The sequence below is a fragment of the Ochotona curzoniae genome, unplaced genomic scaffold (genome assembly GCF_017591425.1).
Source record: "Ochotona curzoniae isolate NIBS_2020 unplaced genomic scaffold, NIBS_Ocur_1.0 contig_4501, whole genome shotgun sequence".
Lineage (NCBI taxonomy): Eukaryota > Metazoa > Chordata > Mammalia > Lagomorpha > Ochotonidae > Ochotona > Ochotona curzoniae.
In genome coordinates this window covers 7641158-7667961 of record NW_024466307.1, presented here as the reverse complement: position 1 = coordinate 7667961, position 26804 = coordinate 7641158, and the positions used below count along the sequence as shown (strand labels likewise).

Genomic DNA, 26804 nt, shown 5'->3' with positions numbered 1-26804 from the left:
GGTAAGAATGATAAAAACAAGTGGGCTGATTCCGCCTGAGTGAAGACTGGCCCAAGCTGGGGTGGAGAAGGTAGCAAAAAGGCCATCCTTGGGATGGGAGGTAACCACGACCCAGGAGCCAAAAACAAAGTAGGTTAGGCAGGAACTGGAGGTTGCGCAAGAGGAAGGAGAGGAATGAGGAGATCTGAAGGTGCTAAGAGAGACAGGAGCACGGGGGAGGGGAGGGGGAAAAGGGAGAGAAGGGGCAAGCCCAAGAACAAGGTCTGAGAGTTCCCCAGGCAGCAGGGGCAGCGGTGTGGGAGGGCTTCCCCACAGCAGACAGTGGAGTGGGACCATCCTCTGCCTGTGAGGGGAGCCAGGGACCCTGCTAGGGAGCAACAGGCCCAGGACACCTGTGACTCAGCCGTTCCCCTGGATTCCCGCAGGGCTGCCTGCCATTCTGCGCAGTTCCTATTGATGTCTGGTCACAGCCTGCATTCTGAGCTCCAGCCAGAAGGGCCCATGTTGAAATGAGGCACCAAAGACTGTGAGGGAATGTGGTTTTATTTTGGTGGAGATGGCCTTTCGGTTTTTCTGACTCTATGTTTCCTAATAAAAAGGCTTGATTTATATGTTTTAGAGACATAAGAAAACAAACACCGCGGACTCTGTCCAAAGAATAAAGCATGAAATGATAGCCTACTGAGAGAAGCCTACCAGTTGCAAAAGACTGCGGCTTTTATCATTTGTACATGAATAACATCCTGCAATAAGCAAACAGGAAAAAGAATAAGAGTTTCAGAGGCACATCTTGGTAAGACACGGGCTGATTTATCGTCCAAGTCCCCCAAGCCCGCAGTACTGATTCAGACACAGGCTCCTGAACATTGCCGTTCTTGTGAGCACAAACCACGTGTGTAACCTGCTTGTCTAGCATTTTCCTGATAACTTTGAAGTGGAGCTCAATGATAAAGACCAGAACTGAGAAGGGGTTCAAAGTCTAATGCCCCTGGGAGGTTGGCAACCCTCATGATTAAAGTCGCCTTGGTACTGAGAGTGCCTCCAAAACATGCCCTCTCAGGCCAGAAGGCATCTGAGAATAATACAATTTTCTCGGCTGCTTCCTGAAAATACTAAAATAGACCTGGAAGTAAACAGATGTGCAAATAAAATTGCCATAAGTAAGAAAAACTTTGAGATTATTTTTTTTGCAATTACTACATCTAAGGCTTCTTAGAAAGAAGACAGCAAACCTTTAACTATGATGAATGAGATACTCCGAATGCAAGAGCAGCAAAAGGCTATTACAGAAGGTCAAGTTTCTCCCACGTATCTTGTAGAGATAAACAAGATGTCACAGGCCTGCACAGGATGGCTACCTTTCTTACATTTGTCTCAAGCATAGACTTTTCGAAGAGACTGGAAGAAATGCAAATACACGGTTACTAATAAACATTGCCCACACATGCACAGACAGTCCTCAACTGAATCATTATTCAGTTTGGGGTTTTTCAACTTGATGGTGCTGTTTTTCATTTTCAGTACATACGATATCATCAACTGGAGGAGACACTCAGTACTTTAGGAGCTGTGGTATGGCATGTTAAGTCAGTGCCTGTGACACTGTGTCCACATCAGAGGTGCTGGGGTTTAAGTCCCAGTGCCCTGCTTTCAACCTGCTCTAAGATGGCCCAAGTGCTAGGACCAGTTCCATAACCTTGGGAAGTGTGGGCGGAGTTCCAGGCTCCTGTCTTCATCCTGGCCCATCCCAACTGACTGCAGCATCCGGGGAGTGCACTAGGGCGTCTGCCTTCTGTTTCTTGATCTCTTTCTGTAACTCTACCTTTCAGAGAAGTACAGTAAAGCATATGAAAAAACAAAAACTGACGCTGGGCTCAGATGCTTCTGTACAACATTAGGCTAATTAGGGTTGTGAGCCCAGTTAAGTGTGGCTTGGCCAATATTTGGTAGATTAGATGTTTCCACTGTAGTTTTGTTCTGACATTTGGGGTTTACAGGAACATAATCCCCTTCACACTTGGAGGAGCACCTGCATTACTGAAATAACAAGGAAGCAGACTCCCCATCAGACGAGAAACAAACTGACCACATTTCCTACCTGCACTGAGTATTCAAAGGGGAAATGCCCTCACTTGCCACCCTACCTGTTCAAACCCCCCTTCTGTAGGTCTCCATGAACATAGGCCATTTTAAGGGATTTCACCTGTGAGTAGATAATATTTACAACCATTGTCAAGTTCATTTAGTAAGTCCTTAAAAAATGTCCTTGAAATAAAAAATCTTGAAGGAGGAACTTAACTCATAGCCACTTCATCCATTTTCTATCATGTCCCAAACCAAACACTACCCACATAGGGCAGTGACCCCATTTCCGCAATGGTTAACTATATTGCCAGTTTACCATGAAAGCTTCCAAGACACAGTCCAGTGTACCCCAAAATGTTCCAAAATACTTTCTCATGAGACCAAGAACAAACAAAGGGTACCGGATAGATTTAAGTCTACATCACACTTACACAGGGTCACAACATTGTGGCCTGAATGTCAGATAAGATCACTGATCTGATGTGATCTGTGACATCATCAGGCTTCTGAAAAGACTGAATAACAGAGAAACACTGCTAAGTGAGAGTGACACGGCCGGGTGATCTGAAGCTTGGGGTGTTTCTGTGAGACCACCTTACATGCACATGCAGTTCCGTTGTTACATTAGGGACAGGAGAAAAAGCCTACTCAGGTTACTGTATTTCTCACGGGTGTCAGGAATTTTAATATAGTTTTTACAGGTGATGTCTTGAAAAAGAAGTTATATTCAAGCCATTGTTGTGGCGTAATGGGTTAAGCCACCACTCCTGACACCGTCATCCCATAGTGCAGGTTTGAATTCTGGCTCCTCTACTTCTGATCCAGCTTCCTGCTGACATACCTGGAAAGGCACTGGATGATGACCCGTGTTCCGGGGGCATCTGCCATCCATGTTGGGAATCAGGATGGATTTCCTGGCCCCTGACTGAGGCCTGGCATGAAGTGGCTGCTACTGCTGCTCAGGGAGTGACTCAGTGGATAGAACACAGTCTCACTCTTGCTCTGTCAATATGCCTTTCGTATAAATCTAAAAAAGGAGTAACTAGGGCCCGGTGTGGTAGCCTAGCAGCTAAAGTCCTCTCCTTGAATGCACCGGGATCCCATATGGGCACCGATCTAATCCCAGCAGCCCCAGTTCCCATCCAGCTCCCTGCATGTGGCCTGGGAAAGCAGTTGAGGACAGCCCACAGCATTGGGACCCTGCACTCACATGGGAGACCCAGAAGAAGCTTCTGGCTCCTGGTTTTGGATTGCAGCCGCTTGGGGAGTGAATCATCGGATAGAATATCTTCCTCTCTGTACATCAGCCTTTCCAATAAAAAAAAAAATCTTTAAAAAGAAAAAGGAGTAACTAATACCACCCACATTTCAATCAAATTAGATGATGCTGAAAATCAATGGGGCAGTTTTGTGCTCCAAGGTATTTTTTAAAACTATTTCATACTCTTTCAAAAACCAAGTTTGCAATCTCATCATCTCCCCTATCTGTTTTCTTTCTTGACACAGACCCTGAAGCAAACATTTCTTTTTGTTTATTCCTTTGTCATATTTCACAAGTGTAAAACATCATACAGTCTCCCAATTATGTCTGGCACATGTATCGCTACACGAGCCTTAGGACAACGCAGAGGGACAGAATCAACACCTTCGTTTGGGAAGTTAATGTCAAAAGTCTTAGAGATACAAGTCACTTGGCAGAACACAGCGCACTTCATATGCAGGTGCATGCTCGTTTCCTGAATCTGACAGCAGCTGATTAAACATCATTGCTAGTAAAACATGCACAGAAAACTTTGTACAAACATGTATCCCCTTCAGTCACTAATACAAGAAATAACACCAACATTTTAGATTTTAAAAATCAATCCAAATAGACAACCAACAAAATGGAAGAAAATCTTGGCACACTACACAACAGACAGGGGACTAATACCTAGGATTTATAAAAAGCTTTAGCAACTCAACAACAAACAGCGCTGCTTCTTAAGAAATGGGCAGGTGCAATGAGCAGGCAGTTTTCAAAAGAACAAATTCAAATCAACAGACATATTAAAAAATGTTCAAGTTCCCTACCTTTTAGGAAAATACAAATAAAAACAACAGTGTAGGTTCCACTCAATCCCAATGAGAATGGCTGATATACATGGAATCTGCTAGCAATGCTGATGAGGCATGGGGAAGGTACCCTGTCTTACTGATAGGCAGTGTAGACTAGCAAAGCCACTATGGAAGTCAGTATTGAGAGCGATGTGAGAACTGAAAATTGACCTGCCATTTGACAAAGTTATCCCACTCCTGTGAATATATCCAAATTAAGAAAATAGCAACCTAGAACCCTATATTTATAGCAGCACAATCCATAGTAGCAAAGACATTGAAACAACCCATTCATTGAAAGAGGAAGGGATAAAGAAACTGTGGTACATCTACCGCATGGAGTACTATTCAGCCATTAAAATGAACAAAACTCTTTTTTTTGGCTGCAAAATGAAATTCTACCATTTCCCAAGTGCACTCCACTATGCTCAGTGAAATAAGCCAATCTCAAAAAAAAAAAAAAAACCAACTCATGCTGTATCTGATATAAGGCAATGCTCATGCAAAATACAAAACAGATATATACATACTAGTCTTAGATGGACTATGATGGAGACTAGCACACAGGGAAGTGAAGATACGTTGCACTATATATTGTTGTTCCCAAATAAAAGCACTCCCCCCAATGAAACAGTTAAATAGAATTTTCTAGTATGATACTAGGTTTTTTACCTTTGCCTATACCTACAATGCTGTGATGCCCTTCAACCTCAGAATGTTAAACATTAACCATCACTGAAGGACTGTCCTGCTGTGCTACCATGGAGGAAAATGGTGAGAGGGAAAAATTGGGAGGGGGAGTCTCTATACTTACAAAACTATCATGGCAAAATAGTAACAATTTTAAAAAATGTTTATAAAGAATCCTCTCAATACTTTTTGAAATATCAATTTAAGGCTTATTTGAAAGGCAGAGTTATAGAATGAAAAGGAAACACAGAAATCTTCCATCCACTGGTTCACTCCCCAAATGGCCGCAACTGCCAGAATTGGGCTGGTTAGAAACTGAAGAGCCAAGAGCTCCTTCTCCGTCTCCCACATGGTTGCAGCTGCCCAGGGATTGGACCATCTTTATCTGCTTTCCCAGGTGCATGAGCAGGGAGCTGGTCTGGAAGTGCAGAACTCAAGATTTGAATTGGTAGCACCACAGACAGAGGCTTACTGTGCTGTGCCACAGTGCTAGTCCTTCAAAATTGTTTTAAAGAGAGGGTATGCGACATGCTCACTCTAAATCTTGCAGATTTGTTATTTGAAATATCAGAATATTGCTAAACTTTTCACAGATTGAGGTGCATAGAACCCAAGAAAGCATATTAAAATACAACATATATGACCATAAAGATCACAGAAAATAAATTCAAAATGAAAAAAAAATATGTCTGGAGAGTAGAAACAGAAAGGTGGGGTATGAGGGCAGAAGAAATGAAGGCTCTTGGTTTGGAAGGGTACAGCCAGGGTCAGAAGAGATAAATAGTACCATTACTGTGGCATATTGGACTAAACTGTCATTTTCAAGATCAGGCTTCCACGTTGGAGTGTCAGTTCAAATCCCGGCTGCTCTGCTTCCTATCCAGCTCCTCACCACGGAGAAGCTGTGGAAGAGAGGCCATGAGCTTGGCCTCCTGCCACTCATGTGGGAGACCTGGACAGGCTTCCTGGCTCCTAGCTGAAGCCTGGCCCAGTCCAGTCATTTAGTGGAATCAATCAGTGGATGGATGGAAGAGCTCTCCGGGTCACTCTGCCTTTTGAATAGATAAATCTATATTTTTAAGTCATTTCAAGTCTCTCACTACTCAAACTCTATTTGGAAAAGATAATCTGATCAGACTCTGATACTTCGCAAGCTGAAGTCAAAACCCTGCAGACTGTCAGGAGAAATGTGCCTGGCGGACAGACAGGTGCAGGAGGCCCATTGATTTCATGATTCCCCACCAAGGGAAGCAAGTTTAGTGCAAACACAGAGATGTCTCACCAGCCTTGGTGCTTCCCAACACCAGACTTGGTGGCATGACTGGGCCAGAGACCTTTAAATGCACCTCCTCGTGTCAACTGCTACATATTCATTATTTGTGACATTAGAGAAATGTTCGGGGATATTTTGAAATGCACATGAGGCATTCATTATTCTCTCTGGATCTTGCTAGAACTTGACATGGCTCTGGAACAATTCAGTGTTCAAGTCTGCAGCCTCCCCCGACTTTTCCATGCTTATTCCAGAGCTTTCTGGGAAGGCCTCTTTCACCCTTGGTGAATAAACACTGCATGCTCTGCTCTCCAATGGAAACAAAATGACACTTCTCCCTCGGATTGGCTGTTGGAAAGCAATTGCACAGACAGGGTCTTGAAACAATTAGCCCTCTGTAACTGATTAGTTAACAATGTGTATTTCCCAAGAGCTGTTTGTTCTCCCAAGGAAGCAGCCGGGACCAAGTATGTCCTTTATCCAAGCAGCCACCTGCACCGTAGCCTTGTGGATGCTCCCCAGGAATTCCCACAGAATAAAATTAAAGCAGGACTACTCTATCATTCTTTTGGGAGGGAAGCTGCACTTTTGCATGAAAAACACAGTGTGTTCTATGTCTTATGATACATCAGGGATGGTTTTCATTTGGGAGAAATTTCTTCACAGATGGCTTTAGTTCTCAGACTGAAATCCAGCATCTACCAGTAAGAGATTCACGGAACGCCAGGAAAAGATGAGAAAGTGAGCTAAGCAAATAAACATTAGATTTCCATATAAGAAAAATGCTGTATGTGTTTAAGGCACTTTAGTGGCTATCAAAACAATGATAATAATACATTTGATCCTAGCACCTTAGCCAAGAGGCTGATAATAATAATAAACTTGATCTTAGCATCTTAGCCAACAGGCCAGGAAGTAGTAATAATGATGATGATGATGATGATAATAATAATAATAGGTAGAAGCAGTGGTTCACACCTTGAGTCGTATATTTCCCAGCCATTTAACCACTTTACACACAGGAGCTGGGAATGAAAATGGTTTCAACCAACTGGTCCTTAAGTACGAATACAGCCTAGGAGTGTATTTTTAGCTAAGAAGTCCATGTTGCAACGCCTTTCTCTGAAAAAGAATGATTCACACACTGCCCGGGAACATCTCGAGACCAGATGCTTGGAGCACGCAGCACATCCAAGTCAACTTGGGAGTGTCACTGAGTGAGGCAAGCCTCTGGAGACCACAGGTGCATCAACTGCCTTGCCCAAGGGTGCCCCAACCCAAACCCCATCTCTTGTCCACTTACGCACCCCAGGAAGAAAGCCTTGTAGCCTCTCCTCTGGAGATAAGCCTCCATTTTCTAGCATCTCCAGGAAGCTCACAGCCCTGACTGCCACTGCCTTTGTGACGTTGTCTGGCATTCCTCCACGAGACAAGTCTTGCTCTGGCATAGTCCCCACGCTGAGACACTCAGCCCATTAAGCAGAAAGGAAGACAGAGTCCTGTGACTCTTGGAATTTGGGATTAGAAGCCAAGTAACTATGCAACTCCCCTTCTTTCTTTTTGACATTTCAGCGTCCCTCTCTTAATATGAAATGTAGCACAAGCTAGACTGGGATTGTCCCCTCATCACTGCAGCATGGCTAAGTCACAACAGCTCACTTTTGAATCTGTAGCCACCTGTTTAACAGAATACTTAGACATTTTCTTGAATGCTCAAATGTTAGAAATTTGATAGATCAACCTTGACCTTTTACAAAGTAATTAATAAATTACTAATAGTACCTCAACTAAAGATGTTTTTGTTTAAAATGCATCAGACACTAAATATCTCCAAATCAGGTTATTACAGAAATATTATCCATCAGTCTCAGGAAGTCTGTGACATCATAATAATCTTACTAGGAATAAGCCAGTAATCACCTCAGCAAAATATAACAAGCACTTCAGGTATACTTTTGTGCTCACAGATGTTGACAAAGGTCAATAAAGAAATATAAAGGACATTTAAAAACACAAATTCAAAAACCCAGGACTATTTCATGGGACATACTTGGAAGATCTGAGTAACATGTAGCCATATTCCAATGGAAATCTCTGACACTGAGGCAGTCTGTACATTAAATGAACCCCAGTAAACCATAAAGAAATGATATTTTCCACCTGTTTCTTTTTTTTAAGATGTATATATTTTTATTGGAAAGGCTGATATACAGAGATGAAGAGAGACAGAGAGGAAGATCTTCTGTCCAATGACTCACTCCCCAAGCGGCTGCAATGGCTGGAGCTGAGCCAATCCAAAGCCAAGAGCCAGGAGCTTCTTCTGGGTCTCTCATGTGGGTGCAGGGGCCTAAAGCTTTGGGCCATCCTCAACTGCTTTCCCAGGCCACAAGCAGAGAGCTGGGTGGGAAGTGGGGCCACCGGGATCAGAACCAGCACCCATATGGGATCCTGGTGCATGCAAGGTGAGGACTTTAACCACTACGCTATTGTGCCGGGCCCCACTTGTTTCTTAACAATCACGATTTTAAGGACTGATTTGCTGAGCATGTGGTATGAGGAAGGTGCGGGTGTGCCAGGCACCACACGCTGTGATATAAATCATTACTGCTCTATATAAAAGCTCATTAAAGATGACTTCAAAATATTTTTCACTGAAGCTTGGCTTGTAGAAGTTCCTCAAAGGAAAAGTTCATCATTTCTGCTATGTCTCCCAACAAGATAGAGCCTAATGCCCGACAGTCCTCATTCATTTATACATTTATACATTTATACCAGAGCTCCGTGAACTTTCTCCTGTGTGTGTGTGTGTGTGTGTGGTTTCACAGGTTACACGAACTTTCATTAGAATCTTAAGGTTTACATTTAGTGACTGCTGACTGACTCAATCAGATTCAAGTCATCCGACTTCCAGTGATCCCACTGTTTTCCCTTTCGGTAATCTATTTCTTGAACATCTTCCAATCTAGTCTGAAGTCACTCACTTTCTTTCCCCCAACTACTGCATACCGTCTATTATTTCATCAAAAGCTTTCAGTCCATCCCCACAAGAAGTGGCCCCAAATCCCTGCCTCAGAGAACAGAGCGAGGACATCAGAGATGCAGGCCAACTTGCCACATGCTCAGCTCTGGAGTGGCATCCATGCTCACCAAACAGCCCTGGCATCAGGGAAGGCCACATTTCTCCCCAACCCTCGCACAGGCCCTCAGTCTTTGCCCCTTTTCCTGCCTCCTGCATAACCCTGCCACCACTCCGAGTCTTTCAGTGTGCTTTGTTAGTGAAGAATACAAAAGCAAATAATAATAATCACCATAGATAAAACCTTGGTTATATCAATCAACTTACTAAACCATTACTTTCTCAGTTTTTACATTCTCCATCAAACTTTATTTTTCTTCCTCAAAACTGTGCTCCCTAGACAGCTGAGGCAGCATCACTTGAACACTTGGCAGAAGCACACATGATCAGCTCCCCACCCAGACCTACAGTGTCCAACATCGAGGCGGTGACCTTCCCCCTCAGATTCCGATGCCCTGCCCCTGCAGCTGGGACCTCTGGTACAGCACACCTGGCTCCTGCTACCCTCCCCAGGGTCAGGTCTTGCTTCCTCTTGCAGCTTGCTTTTCTACCAATAACTCCAACCCCTCTGCTAGGTTCCTTCCTTGAACTGCACACCAACAGTCCCTTCCACCAGTGTTCTTCACAGCCCAGTGACCGAAACACTGGTGTGTGCACCAGTGCCTCCTAGTCGTCTCCCTATAGCCCTGTTCTTTGGGAGGTACCCCTTTTGACTAACGGTGTCAGAGCGCAGCCAGTCTGTCAAGCCAGGAGTCTCCAACTGACACCTGCACTCTCTACATTCCTCCAGCCATCTGGTGATAACATTGCATTGATATCTGTCTATGCCAACTGCCACCCATGTTTTATTCCCAGATGCGTTGATGGACATCTACCATATAAAATATGACAACTGCCTACCTGCCCTTGTTTTCAAGTTCCCCCCTGAAACATCTCCAGTTATTTTTCTAAAGTGTAGGTACTGATAGCTCATCCCCATTCGAAATGAAACAGAAATGACATTGCTAAGATTGAAAAAAAAATCACATTTTTTAGCCCAGTAGTTAAGATACTCTGGTGGCCCACTGGAGTGCCTGGGTTCAATCCCCAGCTCCAGCCTTTGGCTGCAGCTTCCTGCGAATACAGACCCTGGTCAGCAGAGGGGTGAGTAGTTGAATTCCTGCTATTCACATAAGCAAGAAGTGGTTACGTTGCTGGCTCCTCCTTTCAGCACTGGGCTAATCCTGTCGGCATCTGGGAGTGAATCAGCACATGTGAGCTGTGTCTGCCAGTCTGTCCCTCCGCCTCAAAGGCAGCCCCAATCAGAACAAAGCAAGCGCAAACAGGACGCCTTCCCATTGCTTAGATAGGTTAAATCTGCGGTAAGCCCGACCGGCTCTTGAGATGACACAACCTACCAGGTTTCCTTTCCCAATATGCTTCTAGCTGCAAAAATTTTCTTCCTCTTTCAATCTTTTGCTTACTCTACACAAGGTTAATTATTTCACTTTTTGGCAGCCTTGGCTGATACTATTCTCTGCATAGAAAGCCCTTCTGACAGTCCAGACCCCCCCTTCATCGAATGGATGCTTCAGGAGTCACAAACGCAAGGGCAAGTCAAATGAATGAACTCAGCCCCTCAGCTGCTACTCAAGGTCCTACGTTTGTTGCCAGGCAGTTGTTGCCTTGAAAGAAAAATTGGGAATCCAGGTTTGTGGTGTGACCTTTCTATATTTTCAAAACAAGAAGCATTCTAAAACGTCCTCCAGTGCAGCATCTGTTAAATGTAACCAAGGTGCAGACTACTGATGAGGACCACGATCGTAGCTGTGCTGGGCCTGAACATCCAGAGGTGAGCAGGACAGAGCTGCCGGGTCACATCTGGGTCCCACACACTGCTAGCACAGACAGGAGTAGACAGAATCTTGCTCAGCTCCCACACCCCTCTGCCTCCGTGGCGCCTACACGGCATATCGCAGTGGATAACTGTTGATGCTCTTGACTCATCAGACCTTAGAAGAGAAGGGCTGTCTTTACCCCAGTGTGGGCAGCACCTGCACACTGCCTGCTGGGTCCTAGTGGCTTAATTAGGATCACAGATTTTTGGACATGTCTCATGGGACTTGATTACAGACCCTATGTACTTTCAGATTTTTTCCCTTCCTCAGCTGACCATGATTTTTGATTGGGCATCATTATGTAAGCTCTGCTCTAAGGATCTGGTCTGAAGAACAAGCCTAACAACGTGTGCTGTCCTCTTTCTGGACAGGATGACTATGGGTCTCCACACATGTGCTCTTTGCAAGGTGGTGGCCAAAAGAAACAACAACTTAGAGATGCTTCTGGTAAACTAAGAAGTTCCTCTAGTCCAGGACAGGCTGTTGGCTCTTTGGAGAACAAAGAAAATCTGTTCATTTGTTCCATTTGTTAATTTCAGGGTGTAACATTTTTTTTTTCCCCACTTAGCAAAAGCACTGAAAAGGTCAGCTTTAATTTTTGCAACTGTTATACAATATTGTGCTATGTTATTAAAGTACACTCACAAAACTAATTAAGCTGGGTACTGCTGGACTTGGGGACGTGAGTTTATGTCTCAGAAAGCCAAAATACCCCAATTTCACCCAAGCACTGGACCTCGAATGGTTTACTGAATATTGCTATCAAGTTCACTGCTCACTGGGATCAAGTTTCCAAGCACAGCAACCATCCAAATATTTGCTCAGGTCCTACACGGCTGCCCTTCGAGAATTACATATACAGCACTCCTGACGAAAACGTTATTTGGATGTTGTCAAAAATGAAGGAGAGAAAACATTTCATGTCTTACCTTTGTAGACAGTGAGCAGGTCGGAATTCCAGCCGTATTTCTTCTGGGAAAGATTCAGCACCCATCATTCAATTCTATAACTCTATGTGACATTGCTGTGTGTGCTAATTCACAAAAGTATAGACACTTGGACATGTCGTGCTTCAGCATGCCTCTGTGTGCGTTTTGGATAACTGTATGTGAGGCTTACCTGTAGACTGTTGAAAATGACAAAAAGAACCAGCATCCAGAAGTGTCTGTAAGCCATGTGCAGTCCTCCCCAAAGCCACGTCATAGAAATCAGGGCAAACAGGTACAAAATCAGCGGAATTTCTGGAAGCAGCAAAAAAAGAAAGGAAGAAAACAAGCTTTGAACTTTGGAAGGCACCATGGTCACTAACATATACACAGTAGTTCTGTGGCTCCTCACTCGTAACAGTCATTGCCCTGACACCCATTTTGGGACAGCAAACTGTGTCACATTATTGAGTCCAGTGTTTATTCGCAAATGAGCAGATTTAGGGCCCCGGGATAATTGTTCCTCTCCTAGACTACCACCTGCTGGGCTGCTCAGGAACTACCAAGAACCACAGGCCAGTAATTCCTGAGTGCTCCAACAGAAAAGGGGAGGGAGCAGGGTAGAGTGTTGTTAGCATTCCAGGTAGACCTTTGAAACACCATAATCTATAGCTAAGGTTAGAACAAAGATGAAACGACCCATCCACTACCACCAACACTGAGCTAACTCAGCTTACTGGCTTCTCCTCTGACTGTCTCAGTATTTTTTATCTCAGACTTCTTCAGGGCCCAGGACTTTGTGACTCCTGGGACTTGTATATTTAAAATTATCTGTAATAGTTTGGTTTTACAACAACTTTAGAAGATTTTAATATGAAAATTACAAGGACATAAGAAAGGAAACAGGTTGTCAGCTGTCACAGACAACCTGTCTTGAGTTGATAAAAGGCTGATGGCACCAAGGCAAACTCTCAGGACAGACCCTGGAGCTCTGATTTACCCAACAGCCTCAGTTAATACCCGTGTGCCCTCCAGCACATCGGAGCAGCTAGATCCACCTCTAGAACATTTAAAGTTTTACTTCATTTTGAAATATTTTCAAATTATTTTTGTTTTACTCAAGCTCTTGAAAATCGCCAACCTGATGACTCACCGGACTTTGCATGCTTTAATGTGACTTTTCTATAGACAATTTCTGGCTTAAGAGGTGGGGATTGTGAAGAGGAACTCAGTAAGAAAAAAGAGCAAGGGCCCTTTCACTCCCAAAATGCTGCTGATGCCTGGACTGAGCGTGGCTGCTGCTGGAAGCTGGAGATTCCATCTAGGAATTGCAAGATGGCTAAAGGCATTTTAACAACTAGACTAAATGCTTGCCTCTATAAAGGCACTGTTCTGCATAAACACATCAGCATAAGATCACAAAGTTAATATCGATACATTATTCCCATCCTTGGATCTCATGCATTGAATTGAAAAATTCCCTCTGTAGCAGAATCTCCAGCCTTGCATAGCTGACAGATCTAAAGTCTCCTAAATCCCAAATGGTGTCTTTGTGCCTTTTTAGGAACTTGACACTTTTCTCATAAATTTGCTTACTTTTATTATCTCAAAAGGCAGAGCAATAAAGAAAGAGACACATAGATCTTCCATCCTCTCATTCACTCCCTAAACACTGGCAACTTAATCCAGGCCTCTGACAGAGGCGGCAGGGACTGAAACACTTGGGCCGTCACCTGTTGTCTCCTGGCGTGCAGGACCAGAACCTCAGAGTTGGGCCCTTCCTCCTGATGAGGGATTTAGGCTTTCCACATAGCATCGTAACCACTGTGCCCAACCCATGCTCCTCACGCCAACCCTTCTCATGATTAACAGCTTGAATTTGAGTTCCTCATGATAGTCTCTCACAGTTAGATTACAAATCCTGGCAGAAAGCACACTACTCGTTGTGGGTTCTTATAATATTCTCCTGAGCGATTTAAGAACTTAAAGCTTCCTTCACTCCAGGGGCTCAGTTTGCTCAGAAGACTAAGGCAGTGGCTGCAGAACCCCACTGCACAGTAGGTTTTTGCAAATTAACACCCTGTGTCATTACTAAGGAGCTTGCATCGCATGCCTTGAGACCCTGGACATACCTTTTTCTCCTGTCAGATGTTTGATGCACTCATTTACTTATCATAGGAACACAACGGTTCCTATTTAGTGACTACTACCCACGATTGCAATTATTTTTTCTGACACTGACACTGCCCTTGTCAGTATGTCTTCAAAACTTTTGTTGAGTGCTCACCATGCTGCTAGTCCTTGCTTGCTTCTTGACCCAAAAGATTTTAAACTTACTCTGTCCTCATCATGCTTTCTGTTTTGGAGGGAGTGCTGTGTATACAGCTACTGATTAATTATTTGACAGACAGAGAGCTCCCAAACACCCACAGCATGTGGGACATAAAGTGGTAGGCAGCAAATGACTTGAGCTATCACTTGAGCAGGGCAATGCATCGACAGGAAGCTGTGATCAGGAACCAGATCTGGGACATACACTCTAGGTGATGTGGGTACCCTCACCTCTGGGTTAAATGCCTTGCCTTGCCTTGAGAGCAGTACTTAAAAACGAGGGTCTGGCATCAAAATGCTCGTTGCTGTTGCTGATGCGTTAAGCTCTCACAGCGGCACAAGCTAGAGAATATGGATGCATTCTCATTCTCTCTCTCTCACACATACCCCTATAGTAATGCTCCCTAATTGACAAAGATATGTTCTGTGATAAGTTCTAGAAACCACAGACAGCACTGCACCCTACATTTATCGTGCTTTATTCATATGTACATACACCTGTGTCCTCACTAAAAGCCCTTTGGCACATCTGAATCACCGACATGTCAAAGTGCTACTCTTGGGCCTCCAGCCTATTGTTAACTAAGGGTGGCTTGAACACCAGCCCTGACCTATCATAGCAACTCATCTAACAACCCGGATGACTTTCTCAGCAACTACAATAGGGGAGGTGACAGACGGTGTGATAATCTGGACAAAGCTGTTATTCGCAGTCTGGGGTGGGGCAGAACCCTACGGATCACCAAGATGGATCACCAAGACTTCACAGCACTACTCAGAATGGTGTACAACTTAACACCTACCATTTGTTTCTGGGAAACCAGAAATGATTTCCATCTTATATTTTCAGACCAAGGTTGACCATGGGTGATGAAAAAGCCACAGAAAGTGAACCTAGAGATGGGTGGGCCATCTTATATATTTGTATTTATTTCTATGTATCTCAAAACTCATTTCCAGCAAATCAGAACTTCCAATTCCTACCCAATACTACAGGGTTAATTCTAGCCACTCCCCTCCCCAACCCTGTTCTATATTAGGAACTCCATTCTTCAGCAGAGAGAAATCTATTTCTCATTAATCTGAATCTACACCTGTTCACCTGTTTGGCTGGCTCCCCTGCGCACAGCCAGTCTCCCACTGTTGTCAGCTCCCCTGTACACTGCTTCCATTCTCACCTATGTCTCACGCTTCCTGCTGGCTGTACCCAGCCTCTCACAGGAATGTCACCCTCATGACTGGGTGCTGACACCCATGCTGGAACATCCTCCTGTGTATGTACACTGTGGAAATGTTTGTGAAAGGAAAAGAAACAATGAGGGAACAATGAGAAGAGAAGGGTAAATGAGCAAGAGGGAATTTGAGCATTTTCCACAAAAAATCTCTTAAAAGGGATTATCGGAATCTTGCTATTTCCTTAATTAAAACACAAATTTATCTAAATTGTTACAACTGCATGAAGTAAGAAACATGTAAGAAGAAAGCTTATATAGATGAACAAGTCTTTGATCACTAATATCTGGCAGAAGAGAAGATTTATTTTTATAAAATCCATCTTGAATAAAATCATGTAATTAGTTAGTAAGCCAGAAGGCTCAATTTTACCTCTGACAAGAATAGGAAACTGCAAAAGTAGTGTTCACAAAGTTTTTCAACGATTAGGAATCAAGTATGGCAACTGCATTCTTTGCTCCCACCATGTAAGCACAAACTTCTATTTATGGCTCGGTCCAGAGTACAAAAGGACACGCACATCTTGCATGAACAACTGGGCACTGAATTTTCGAAATTTGGCCTGCACCTCCCCCTAAGTGCCTAGAGCAAAGCAAGCGCTGTGTGCTGACAGAACCCAGTGCCAAAGCCAACAGAACATGCCAGGGTTGGCTACAAACACCCATGCCCCATGTTTTTCTGGATCTCTGCAGAAAAGTGTGATAGCTTGGCACCACAGACCAGAAACACGGACAGAAAGCTAGTCAGTCGTAAATAACTCCATTGTACATAGCAGCAGACTCAGGGCGGGCTCTCCAGCAGTGTGACAGTGACTAAGACATGGCTTCAGATGGGAGAGACATGTGCAGAGAATTCTGGATTCTGTGGATCTGAAGCTTATAAAACTCACTGGGGAGGACTTCTTTTAAGAAGAGAATTCACAAAAGAATAATTAGGTTCTGGATCCGGGAAGATGCCTTGACACTTAAGCCACACCATCTTTGGGGAGGTACTGTTCACGTTCCTGGGGCTTGAGTAACAAGAGCAGGGGTGCTGCAAGTGAACTACAGTGATGAAAGTTGAGAGGGGGCTGGGCAAGTGATAGCTAAAGAGCCACTAGGAACTTCATTTGATAGATGGAAAATCACAGCTCCATTTAATGAAAATCATTTTAGTTTCTTAATTTCTAAGCTGTCAGTTCACATTTGGTGAACTGCTCATAACTTCTCTGTTGGCTTTAAATGTTTACCCAAGGAAGCATTTAGCACCCTGGCAACAATTTAGCATAAGAATAAATCATTAACATAAAGCAAAATTATTTCAATGTTCTAAAAATAAAGGAGGCTGTACAACAGAGTCTTTGGCCCAAGGAATGAAGGTATCTACATAAACGTTGTCCAGAATAAAAACGAAAAGAAAAAAAACCAAAAAACCTGCAGTCTAACATCACTAAAGCTAAACTACTCCATTAAGAAATGGGCAACAGGGCCTGGCACAGTAGCCTAGTGGCTAAAGTCCTCGCCTTGAAGTGCCAGGATCCCATATGGGTGCCAATTCTAATCCTGGCAGGCCTACTTCACATCCAGCTCCCTGCTTGTGGCCTGGGAAAGCAGTCAAGGATGGGACCCTGCACCTGTGTGGGAGACCCAGAAGACACTCCTGGTTTCTGATTGGCTCAGGTCCAGCTGTTGTGGCCACTTGGGGAGTGAATCAACCAATGGAAGATCTTCCTCTTTGTATATCTGTCTTTCCAATAAAAATAAATAAATCTTTTTTTAAAAAAATGGGCAATAGGAAAGAGGTGTTCAACCCAGCAGCTAAAATATCCCAGATCACAGCACCGCAGTCAATACCAATTTCTGGCTTCTCACTCTAACTTCCTGCCAATACAGATTCTGACATAGTGGCAAGGCTCAAGTTGTGGATTCCTGCCTAGGGTGTTACTGGGTCATGTTCCTTGTCATTGTGGGCATTTGGGGTGCACTCTGGAATGTGCTTGCTAGTGGAGAATGCAGACGAGAAAAATGAGCAAAGCCCGTAGACGTTCCTCTAAAGTAGATACACCGTGGCCATAAGGTACATAAAGACATTCATCATCACTAGTTGCCAAAATATAAAAGTCGAAAGCACAATGAAATACAACTTTTTTCCTTTACTCTCTGATTCCTGTGCTGGTTAACTCTACACATCAGACTCTGTGCTAAGGGGTATCAGAGTACCTGATTAAAAATGGCTACTGGAGTTTGTGTTGTACAGTGGTTTAAGCTGCCACCTGTGAAGTTGGCATCCCATATGAGCATTGGATCCAGTCCTGGCTGCTCCACTTTGGATCCAGCTCTTAGCTAATGCACCTGGGAAAGCAGCAGCAGATGGCCCAAATGATTGGGCCACTGCACCTGCTTGAGAGACCCAGATGGAGATCCAGGCTCCTGGTTTTGGCTTAGTCTATTTGGGAGGTGAACCTAGGGATGACCATCTTTGTGTGTCTTTCAAATATATCATTTGGGGAAAAAGAAGAAAAACCAAGACAAGCACAGAAACAAGGAAACCTCCTTCTGGCACCATGGGCATTGACCGATCTCCAACCTTGCTGACACAGCCAGGATGAAGACCCAATTTCAAAGGGTATGTACAGGTGAAATCCCGGCTCTCCAGGTATGGATGGATGCTCCATGCTGGCCTACATTATGCACCCTGAGAGTAAAGGGGAGGGATGGACTAGGCTGAAAATCAATTCAGGATTTTCCTGAATCCTAATGGGCAGACCAGTGTCAGAGCCACTTGGAGTGGTAATTTATTGGGGTTGAAAAAAAAAAAAAGGTGAAAACCTAGAATTATGGTCTTGCCTTGCAAAAGCTATGTGTAATTTTCAAATTTCAGGCTATAATTTTTAATCTAAGGCAAATAACCAAGTTAGATGAAACATACGCACATGGGTCTTGCAAGGCCTGTTATTAGAGTAATTCTATTTGAACCACATACTTCAAAGTTGTTAGATAATACTCTACTGGGCAGAGGTGGGTGGGGAATCAAATAAGTCTGATTTCTCTGGAAAAGTTTAAATGGTCTATTGTCTTCGTTTGAGGACAAAATGTCTTAGATCTATGGGAAGATGAATTACCCTTTCGGCTTCACAGCCAACACGGTAATTTTCTCCGCATTTCATAAATGTTTCATAAAACAAAATTATGGGCAAAAGTTTTTAGGAGACCACAGCTACAAGACAAACACGAAGTCAACTACCTAACAATAGAGGACTGGCTTAACCTAGTTTTCAGACTCCATTGCCAGTTATTCAGCTTTTAAAGAGCTGAACACTCCCCTGTAGACATGCCCAGGCACCTGGCAGCACCCTTAGCTTTTGTAATGCAACGAAAGTGCACAATGCCCCGTTCAACCTGCCCGCATCTATATTTTGAATCTTGCTAGATGGCCTCATCATTTTTGGAAACTCGGACACCTCTGTGTTGGTCATGAATAGCTCGTTAGTTTTACAGATAGGCTGACAGCATATCAAAGAGCACTCGTTAAGACTTAATAGGCTCAAGGTCAACACTGAAGTCTTGAGTCAAATGTGACACAACGTCTCAGAAAAATTAATAGCAAGGATAACCCTTTTGTGTGCAGCAAAATATTTTTATAGGCTATCAAAAATATCAGTTCCTATAGCTGTCTTCTGGTACATCCTCTCTGGATTAACATCAGTTTACCTTGGAGCTTATTTCCTTTCTTTAACATGGCTTTCTGAACATGACAACACAAAAGCACAACACAAATTTAAAATGTTACTTGACTTTTTGTTTTCTTGTTTTGTTACACCACTATTCTATATGTTTATTCCTTTGGTTCTCCATTTTTGTAACTAATTGAACCTTTTCTTTCCAAAGCAGGGCACTGTCTGGCCATAGGAATGTCATGCTTCCGCAAAGCTTTGAGCATGAGACTCATTTTTTATTGTTAAATAACTATACTTGATATTTGAAAAAGAAGAGTACAAAACCCATACACAGAGCTGTCCGTGGGAATATACAGCCGTAGCTGACCACAAAGCAGTCTGCGATCTGTGTTACACAAAGGCATGCCGTCATCCGTCAAACAATAGCATGGTAGCCACAGGTGTGGTGGGGATTTTTATGCATGTGGGAGTGAACTAATACCTTGTGGTTCATCCTTGCTAATAACCTTAGACCAAGCCCTTACAAAGAAAAGGGGAACAACTGTGTTAGGAAAGAAAGGCAACCCCCGGATTGAATACCTTACATATGACTCAGGGAGAATGGCTCTTGCCTGCAATGAAAAACACCTATTTCATCAGCATGTGTATACTACTGGTCAAAGTAATTTGATCAAATGATTTGTACCTAACAAGTCACCATTCCATTTTCCCCCCATATTTATCAAGATCGTTTTCTGATCTTAGTTTTTGTGAGGTTTTACTTTCAACTTTTTTTTTAAAGTGTTTTTCTTTTTTACATACTGGTTACAATACTTGTTAATGGTCACACTGATTCACAAGTGTTTGGTATTTGAAAAGGAAAGTAGACATCTCATTTTTGCCATATGCACAAAACTATATGCTTTCACTATATATTTTTTAAAGATTTATTCAAAAGGCAGAGTGACAGAGTTATAGGGGGAGAGAGAGAGACAGACGTGGAGAGAGAGAGAGCACTTCCATCTGTTGCTTTATTTTGCAAATGGCTGCAATGGCTGGACTTATGCCAGGTTAAAATAAGATGCCAGGAATTCATTCTATTTGGGTTTTCCTGGTAGGTATAACGGTGGCCAAAGCTTGGGTTATCTTCCACCGCCCTCCCAGGCTAACAGGGAGCTGGATCGGAAGCAGTGTATCTGGGATACGAACCAGCACTCTGACATGGGTTGCTGGTGTTGCAAGCAGTAGCTAAACTCACTGTGCCAAAATGCTATATCTGTTTCCATCTTTTATTATTTTAAGAAAGAGCACTGCTGGACCTTTATTTAACTCTAGATGCCACAGGCTTGCCATTAACAGCTAGGAGTATTATATATATATGTTATATATATATATTAGTTTAGTCACTGCTTTCCAAGTTCCCTGAAAGGAGCTACTTGGCTATTCAATTTCACCTTTACTAAGTGAGACAGATGTGCTGCATTTCTCCTTTGTTTCTGTCCTCCAGTTGTTTTCTTTAAACCTGGTGGAGTTTAATCCAGTTACAAAGTTTGTAAGACACATTCCGAGAAACAAGTTTTTCTTTTGCCATGCGGGCAAAGCAGCTTTAATATATCAGATAACCACAGATTAAGCATTTATGTGCAAGTGCTCTGGCACTGATGGGAAAACGGATGAGAACAAGGAAAACACTAAGCTCCTTAGTGTTCTTAAACACGAACGTGTTGAAGGGGGCGGGTGTGTGGCCTGCTTGTTAAGATGCTTGTAGTTCTGCCTGCATCCTACACGTGCCCTGTGTTCAGTGTGGGCTCTGGCTCCTGATATCAGGTTCTGCTAACGCAGACTCTAGGCAGCAGGTGACGACCCAAGAGCTACTGGAAGAACTAGATTGAGTTTCCAGGTCCTGGCCTCAGATCCCCAGGTGTGATGGGCATTTCGAAGGCGAGCCAGTAGGTGGGAGTGCTAGCTCTCCTTCGCTCTCTTTCCTTCTTTCTTTCTTCCTCCCCTTGCCTCTCAAATGAATAAATACTCAGGGATCCAGTACTATTCAATTTGATCACTTATTAACTTACAACCACAATGATTTATAATACCTTTAGAAAATTATAGAGTTTTTAATAACTATAGCACCTTTCATTTTTTACTATGTCTACTTGTCTAATTCTTTAAGATGATACATTCTCAATATAAATCATATTATTATTATTGTTGTTAAGTTTTACTTTTAAAAAGAAGATAATTTCTGAATTAGTACTCCCCAAAGAGGTTTTGTGGATTCAGTGAGAACTTAGCGATTGAAATTCACAAAACCTAGTACCATATACAATTTAATAAATCTCCTGGGTGGATGTCTGGCCTAGTGGTTAAGCTACTGCTTGGGACACCTGTTGCCCAATGGCGTATCCAGGTCTAAATCTTGACTTTCTTCCAATTCAAGTGTCCTGCAAATGCAAACCTTTGGAGGTAACAGGTGATGGTTCAAGTGCTGAGGCCCTGTTGCTTCCTTTGTAGACCTGACTTGAGCTTCTTGGCTTCTAGCTCTGGCCTGAGGCAGGCCTGGTTGCTACAGCATTTGGGAAGTGAGCCAGTAAAGGAAAATTCTCATTGGTCTCTCTTGTTCTGGCTCTCTTCTTTGCAAATATGATAATGAAAAAGGAGATCTATTGAACACCAAGGATATATTATAAAATATGCAATAAAGGATGAACTGCATATGGAACTGCTCAAGAGATCAAGAGTGAGCCTAAGAGAGACAGAGTGAAAGAATGACAGAAAGAAAGAGAGAGAGAAAGAGACAGAGAGAGAGAGAGAGAGAGAGGGAGAGAACATGCTGTTTATGAAATGGCTAAGGCTGGGCTAGGGCCTTAGCCTGGAACCAGGAACTTAACCCAGCTTCCCATATGGTAGCAGGAAGCCAGTCACTTGAGCTGTCACCATTGCATCCAAGAGTCTGCACTGGTGGGAAGCCGTAAACAGGAGCTGGAGCTAATTGACCTAAGAACTCTATTATGGGACATGACATTTTTGTCACTTAGCTAAATGCCCAATCCAGATGATACATATTGATATCTAACTTTACACACACACACACACATAATAAAGGCAGGAATGCAAGGGTTGGCATTCATGAAAACAAGTTATTGACTTCTCCATCCACGATAGGAGGGAAAGTGGCAAACAATGGGAAGAACAAAGAGAAAACAAGGAGACGAAAATCAGGCAAGTTGAGTGAGACAATACCATGTAGTTGTTACCTCTTGTCAGGACAGGGAGGCTAGAAGGCATTAAGCACCTACTTAAGGCAGTGGGATCTGTTTCAAAGATTACTGAAGAATCAATTCAAGATAACCGAAGGATTTCTGGGCAGGGATGATGGCTCAGCTAAAGTTGCTCAGCATCCCGCGGCATTAAGCACAGAGCACTACTAATGGGCTGATGAAAGAAGAGAACTGTGTGGGACAGACTGGACCAGTTGTTGGCACAGCTGCTGCAGGAGAAAGCCAACTTGGTGAGGAAGTCACAGGAGCCAATGAAAGCACCTTTGAAATCTCCAGTCACAGGTTCCAGAGTGGATTCTGCGAGGATGATGAAGGGTGGAGGGAAGAGAGGCCACAAGGAAGATGCAGGACAAATGAGAGTACCAAGGGAACAGACGAGACTGTGTGCCAAGACAGGAATGGAAGATGGTGACCCAGGAAGGGAGGTCACCAAGGAAATGACAACCAGGTGACATCAAAAGGAAGGTGGGGTCAGCAGAGCGCATGGTGATACAGGTAAGGAGAAAGGAGGAGGCAGGAAGACTGTGGCTCTGCAGGGCAGGAAGGAAGTTACTGCTGCATCCTGCAGGTGGGTAGTTGTGCTCTTTTGCAATTGATTGTAAGGAAAGTGATATTTTATGAAGCAGGCTATTTCAGTTCTGATAAAGCAACCGAAAGAGAACTTTTATGAGAATGGAATATGCTACTGGCTTCTGGCTCTGGGGAATTCAAACTTCACCTTTGACCCGGTGTACTTGTTTTCTCAGAAGAAGATTCTGTATCACAAAGGTGTCGTTTCACTCTATTCAACTTTCTGGGTTTCACAGTAAGGTAAACTTAAGCATGGCATTAAGAACGCAGTCACTGTGACAACCAAAATCTGTAAGGAAATTTAGTATTTAGGAGTCAACCACTAATTCTTCAGACTATCTGTCTCTACTTTGTACTTTGAGAATTGGCAATTTTATTTTCCTTAATTTATGATCTATACTTCAATGTCTTGCTAGTTGATTAATTATTGAGGTATGATCATGAAAACTATTATTTTGAAGACTTATAGCTTTAAAAAAAACTTTAGGCACTGAGTCATCTAATAGAAGTAACTTTTAGACAATGGGAAGAGCAGCAAGTAATCTAACCATATTGGTTTGGCCAACAGAGAAATCTGTGGTATATGAGGTGCCCTCAAAAAGTTTTTTTGGAGAATGCAAATACAAGATAATTTCGGTTTCAAAAGTTTTTTGAAATCATATACAAGAGTCTCCAAAAAGTTCATGGAAAATGTACATTGTTTAAAAAGCTACAAGGGTTATAAAGATTTTTTTTTGTCAAGGGATGGCTTTAATTTCATTTTCCACAAATTCTTTGACATACAGAATGCTCATCTTGGGGCCAATCAAGGTGGCTAGCAGACCAGCTCAAGAGGAAAACATGGCAGTTTCAAGTCCATAAAAATCCAGTTATAAGATAGTTTTTTAAAACTGATTTTTTTTCTTGCTATGTACCGTTTATATATATATATTCTTTGGCAATGCTCTGAATAAAAATTCTAGACAGATACGTGAGGAACAATCAGAAATCGCATTTTCATTAGCCAAGAGTTGAACGGAAGACTTTAGTCATCTCCTTTTAAAAAGTGCTCTTAAATCAACTATGCATAACTACTTTATTTAGTGATCAGAGGGATAGAAAGCAATGACTCACTGGAAATATTTCTGGGTATATAAAGAAGGATTTGAAGAGGAGTAAGTCCTTCCAAAAAAGCAGTATAGACAAGGAAGGTTAAATTTTAACTTTCTGTTAATTCAGAGGAAAAACAGTAAGGAAATACATGTGCGAACATGTATTCAGGCAACTCAAAATATCTCACTGATGTTCAGACACAAGCATGGTGCAGCACGGCACTGGACTACACTGCAAGTACCAACAAGAGCAGCCAACCACATCAAGAGTAGGGAAGTATACAGCACACCAAGCAGCAATGCTACTTTCTACTTTTAGATGTTCACTTTAAAGGTTTATCACAGCACCTGTATCCTCCATCAACACTCTGCTGGAGCCCATACATGATGGTTGTAAGATCACAGTTTTAATTCCTTTCACTTTCCTCTTCAACCACTCTCCAAGATGAACTGACAAGGACGAGTGCACTCAGTTGTCTGAAACACCCCATGTGGGCATGCATCCCTTGCTACCTCCCAAGAATGCATTTGCAGGAAGTTCATTCCAAAATAGAACAATCAGGAATTGAACCAGCATTCCAACATGGGCTGTGGCTCTCCCAAGTGGTGGTTTAACCCCACTGTGCCACCATGCCTGCCTCTACTGCCATTACTGATGAAAGTTTTGACAGTGAAATGTTAAGGGGTGAAGTGCTGGTGCCAGCATTTCTGACACCTTTGAGATCTGGTGAGTAACCTGTGATTCTCATCCACTTAAAATTCTGCTTATGCATATTCTTCCAAGCTTCTCATTTCCCTGATTTTAATAATACCTCTTTTACATAAGAATTGAGGTAGCATTTTACACATACAAAATTGTTAGTATACTGCCCAGCAAAGGGCGACTCTTAATAGCTGGCGATGATGGTCATGATGACAACAATGACAACAGCTGTGATGGGGAGCACCAGGGCCCATGGACACTTGCACCAACCACTCATCTACTCATGTGGTTCCAACCCTTCAGTCTTTTCTCCCACACCTGTGCTCTCTGCCAACCCAGGGAGCCAAAGTGAGTTAAACTTCGTAGTTTGGTGTTAAAGTAACCTGAGTAAGGATGTACCTTTGCTTTCATCAGTACTCACTGGGACTGGGTAAAAGGTGAATATCCTTTACTGAGGTAAGGATATTCAGGAAAACTCTAGAAGACCTGAGTTGGCCTCAAATGATCATTTGCCTTCCTTATTAGGTCATATGTGAAAAATCACAGAAGTTTAAGCTTTCAATGATTTTAGTTTTTACTGTTCACGTAGATGTAAACAGCCAAGGGAAACTCCTGATTTTATTGTTCTAGGAATTTTCACAAACAACATGCAATCCCAACTGTTTTAAAAAATGATGATAATGAAAAAAAACAAACATGCTCAAAGATTTGTGATACGAATACTGAGGAACAAGGTCACTGCCGTAAAGCCAAGCAGAGGATTTCCATCTTGATGCTCCAGAAATATCCAGGAGCTGAGAGCACCTCGCTTCTCCCTCCCTCTCCACTCCATGCCACCACTATCAGCAAAATGTTACAGACTGAGCTTTGCTCACAGAGATTTGTCACTGCAGGCTCTGGGCTTTCCCTTAGGCCTTCAGGTGTTGTGTTTTCATTTTCATTTCAGCAGTGCAACTGGGAGCACACTGCAAAGAAGCAGAGCTCCCTGCCAAGGACATGTGAAACCTGTAATGCCAGTCATTACAGATCCTATTCAAGCACGTACTGCATGGCAGAAGCCCTGATTTGACTTCAAGGAAAAAAAATAGGCACACTTTTTCATGATTATTTATAAATGCTGAATGGTTCTGTAAGCAGCAGCACTCAGGAGACAAGGCCGTCCTTCTACTTTTGACAGAAGACTAATGAGCAAGCACTCTTGAATCTGGGGTATTTCAGCTACTCATTGTACATTAGATGTCAGCATGAAACGTAGAGTCTTATTTAAGTTACTGCTTCTCACAATCCTGCAATGTGGCCTAATCTAGCAATACTGCTTCTCTAGGTGGTGGTGTTAGGGGCTCCCATGTCAGAGCTTGAATGCCGGAAGCAGCTCCCAGGCAGGCTGAGCATGGCTCCCTGCAGGTCTGCTCCACTTGGCTAGTGGTGGCCTGAGGATAAATGGACGGAGAGGGCAGCTGGCTTCCAAGAGAAAGGACATTGAAATGCAAATCTTTTTAAGAGACTTTCATGAGAGAACATCACTTCTGTTGCTTTGAGTTGGTCTAAGTAAGCCCAGAGCTAACCCAGATTTCAAAGGCAGGGAGACAGGCTCCACCCCTTGACATCACAGCATCACTCACCTAACAGGAGGGACCTGACTGATGGCTGTGGCTTTTACAGAGGACAACACACATGCTCCTCACCCTCCTAGAATGCTCCTGGGTCAGAACACGGCCATCCCCATCACCTCAGGTTCATGGTCTCCACAGTACATCAGATCAAGCCACTGTTCCATTTTTACTCATCCTACTGGAGCCTTGTGGTACAATTTTTTAACAAAGGGATCTGTAATCACTGACTTCCTCTTTTTATTCAAATCAATGTTCTTCTCCTGGTCCGTGAATCATTCCTCACATAAGAACTGGTTGATGAATCAGAAAGGAGTCAGTAAATTCTAA

The 26804-nt window shown here is 43.1% G+C and overlaps 1 protein-coding gene across 1 annotated transcript in view; it reads right to left on the bottom strand.

Moving 5' to 3' along the window:
- Window positions 1–26804, bottom strand: part of ADGRV1 (adhesion G protein-coupled receptor V1) — a 366107-nt gene that overhangs the window by 40494 nt on the left and 298809 nt on the right. The window contains exon 87 of the mRNA XM_040985862.1: window positions 12218–12339. Coding sequence (XP_040841796.1) covers window positions 12218–12339 — 122 coding nt within the window. The remainder of the gene's footprint in view (window positions 1–12217; window positions 12340–26804) is intronic.